This window comes from Entelurus aequoreus, linkage group LG07, assembly GCF_033978785.1.
Source record: "Entelurus aequoreus isolate RoL-2023_Sb linkage group LG07, RoL_Eaeq_v1.1, whole genome shotgun sequence".
Classification (NCBI taxonomy): domain Eukaryota; kingdom Metazoa; phylum Chordata; class Actinopteri; order Syngnathiformes; family Syngnathidae; genus Entelurus; species Entelurus aequoreus.
In genome coordinates, this window is record NC_084737.1 from 4,839,354 (window position 1) to 4,842,760 (window position 3,407).

The window sequence follows — 3,407 nt, forward strand, 5'->3', positions numbered from 1 at the left end:
CCACTAATACACCCCCATACCATCACACATGCTGCCTACTACACTTTGCGTGGATAACAGTCTGGATGGTTTGCTTCCCCTTTGGTCCGGATGACACAATGTCGAATATTTCCAAAAACAATTTGAAATGTGGACTCGTCAGACCACAGAACACTTTTCCACTTTGTATCAGTCCATCTTAGATGAGCTCAGGCCCAGCGAAGCCGGCGGCGTTTCTGGGTGTTGTTGATAAATGGCTTTGGCTTTGCATAGTAGAGCTTTAACTTGCACTTACAGATGTAGCGACCAACTGTATTTAGTGACAGTGGTTTTCTGAAGTGTTCCTGAGCCCACGTGGTGATATCCTTTAGAGCAGGGGTGCTCACACTTTTTCTGCAGACGAGCTACTTTTCAATTGATCAAGTCGCGGGGATCTACCTCATTCATACATATAATTTATAATTACTTATTTATGAAATATATATTTTTGTTAACAAGTTAAAGGTGTTTAATGATAATGCAAGCATGTTTAACACATATAGTTAATATTGTTAATAAATTAAAGGTGTTTAATGATAATACAAGAATGTTTAATACATATAGTTAATATTGTTAACAAGTTAAAGGTGTTTAATAATAATACAAGCATGTTTAACACATATAGTTAATATTGTTAACAAGTTAAAGGTGTTTAAAGATAATGCAAGCATGTTTAACACATATAGTTAATATTGTTAATAAGTTAAAGGTGTTTAAAGATAATGCAAGCATGTTTAACACATATAGTTAATATTGTTAACAAGTTAAAGGTGTTTAAAGATAATGCAAGCATGTTTAACACATATAGTTAATATTGTTAACAAGTTAAAGGTGTTTAAAGATAATACACGAATGTTTAACACATATAGTTAATATTGTTAACAAGTTAAAGGTGTTTAAAGATAATACAAGCATGTTTAACACATATAGTTAATATTGTTAACAAGTTAAAGGTGTTTAAAGATAATACAAGAATGTTTAACACATAGTTAATATTGTTAACAAGTTAAAGGTGTTTAAAGATAATGCAAGCATGTTTAACATTTATATTGTATTTATATACAAAAAGTATATATGATGAATAAATAATACATTTAACAAACAAATTGAATATATGTTTTTAATATTAAATTAAACATGCATATAACAAAATTAATATATATATAAAACAAGTATATATAAATATATAATAAACAAACATGAATTAAATATATAATATTGCATTAAATCTAATGTATAATATATACGCAAATAAAAAATTTTATCTAATAAGCAATACATTAAGCAAACATACATTAAATATCCATCTATCCATCCCTTAAATATATAATGGGTTTATCTTAAATGTAATATATACATATATAAAATATATATAATAATAAATAATCAATTACATACTTTTGTACTAAATGTAATGTATATAGTATGTAAAATTAAATAAGTATAATAGATAATAAACATACATTGAAGTTTTTGTATTAAATTGAATTTATATTATATACATCCATCCAACCATTTTCTACCGCTTGTCCCTTTCGGGGTCGCAAGGGGTGCTGAAGCCTATCTCAGCTGCATGCGGGCGGAAGGCGGGGTACACCCTGGACAAGGAGGGCGGGGTGCACCCTGGACAAGTCACCACCTCATCGCAGGGTTATATAATATATATATAAAAATAAAATACATATAATATATAACAATTACTAAATTAACAAATTAAATATATATTTTTATATTAAATGTAATATATATTGTATATAAAAAAAAATGTATCCAAATATACAATACATAATTAACTAAACAAACATACATTAAATATGTAATGTTTTTGTATTAAATTTTATATATATATATATATATATATATATATATATATATATATATATATATATATGAAAAATAAATGTTCCATTATCCATAAACATAAATTAAATATATAATGTTTAAAATAAATGTAATGTATTTTTATATAAAAAATAAATATATATATATATATATATATATATATATATATATATATATATATATATATATATATATATATATATATATATATATAATAAACAAACATGCATCAAATATATGTTTTTGTATTATATTGAATTTATATATATATATATATATATATATATATATATATATATATATATATATATATAATGAAAAATAATATATTAAATTATATATTAAAATACAATCATAAGTTAAACAAACATACATAAAATATATAGATGTTTTATTTGAGATGTCATTTAATAAATGAGGTGTTCTTACCAGAGTGCTGAAGGTGGTGGTGGTGGTGGTGGTGGTGTGGAGCTGGTGCTGCAAACATCTGTGACACTGTGAGGAGCATCGTGTGTGCATGGATGGAGGCAAGCTCAGCATCAACACCAGAACATACCACTCCATGCCTGGACACACACACACACACACACACACACACACACACACACACACACACACACATGGTGCAAAGTTAAGATTGATGAAAGTTGACAAAGTGTGTGTGAGGAGAAATGAAGTTGTACCTTCTTCAGGAGTGATGAGATGTCTTCCAGCAGCCAAGTGAAGACCTCCTTCCTCTGCCCTCCCTTTTTATTAGCACTCCCCTCCCTCTTTATTAGGACCACCGTCTGCCTTCCAATGGCAGAGCACCTCACACACACACACACACACACACACACACACACACACACACACACACACACACACACACACACACACACACACACACACACACACACACACACACACACACCAGAAGAAGAAGGACGTTGTCCCCGTAAAGAAAACAATAATAATATTATGAATTATTATGACTAGACTTTGTTGGGGATTGAGAGCGCCTCTAATGGCTGAATGAATGAATGCATGTTAGGGATGGGACAAAACATGATATCAATATATTTCGACACGCAATCGACATAGACTTCCTTTTATTGTCATTCCAATGTGAAGTTTCCAGTCCAGATAAGAAGGTTGCAAGGTAGTGCAGGATAAAAGAGCAATAATGTGCAGATATCAATCAATATGCATCCTCCTTTATGGGGAAGAAAGTGTAAGTGGCAAAGCAAGGAAGGGATCATGTGACACGCTGACAGCCAATCAGGTGACAGCATCAACTATCACCTGTGCATGCAGTCAGGAGAGGAGAGGAGAGGCATGATGGGAGGCGCCACACCACCTTAGCTCACCCTTTAGAGCACAGCTGTAACTTCCTGCCACTAAACCTGCAGAAAATACTTTCTCTATCTTTGCATTTTCACATTTATTTTCCTTATTGTTGCCTCTTCATTTGAAGACATTATTGTTGAATGGGATTGGACTATTTGGATTATTGTTGAATGGGATTGGACTATTTGGATTATTGTTGAATGTGATTGGACTATTTG

The 3,407-nt window shown here is 30.7% G+C and overlaps 1 protein-coding gene across 1 annotated transcript in view; it reads right to left on the reverse strand.

Moving 5' to 3' along the window:
• pdyn (prodynorphin) overlaps window positions 1-2,590 on the reverse strand; it is a 12,129-nt gene extending 9,539 nt beyond the window's left edge. The window contains exons 1-2 of the mRNA XM_062052327.1: window positions 2,544-2,590; window positions 2,290-2,426 (exon numbers count right to left, since the gene is read on the reverse strand). Coding sequence (XP_061908311.1) covers window positions 2,290-2,424 — 135 coding nt within the window. The 5' untranslated portion in view covers window positions 2,425-2,426; window positions 2,544-2,590. The remainder of the gene's footprint in view (window positions 1-2,289; window positions 2,427-2,543) is intronic.
• Window positions 2,591-3,407: the final 817 nt, after the last annotated feature.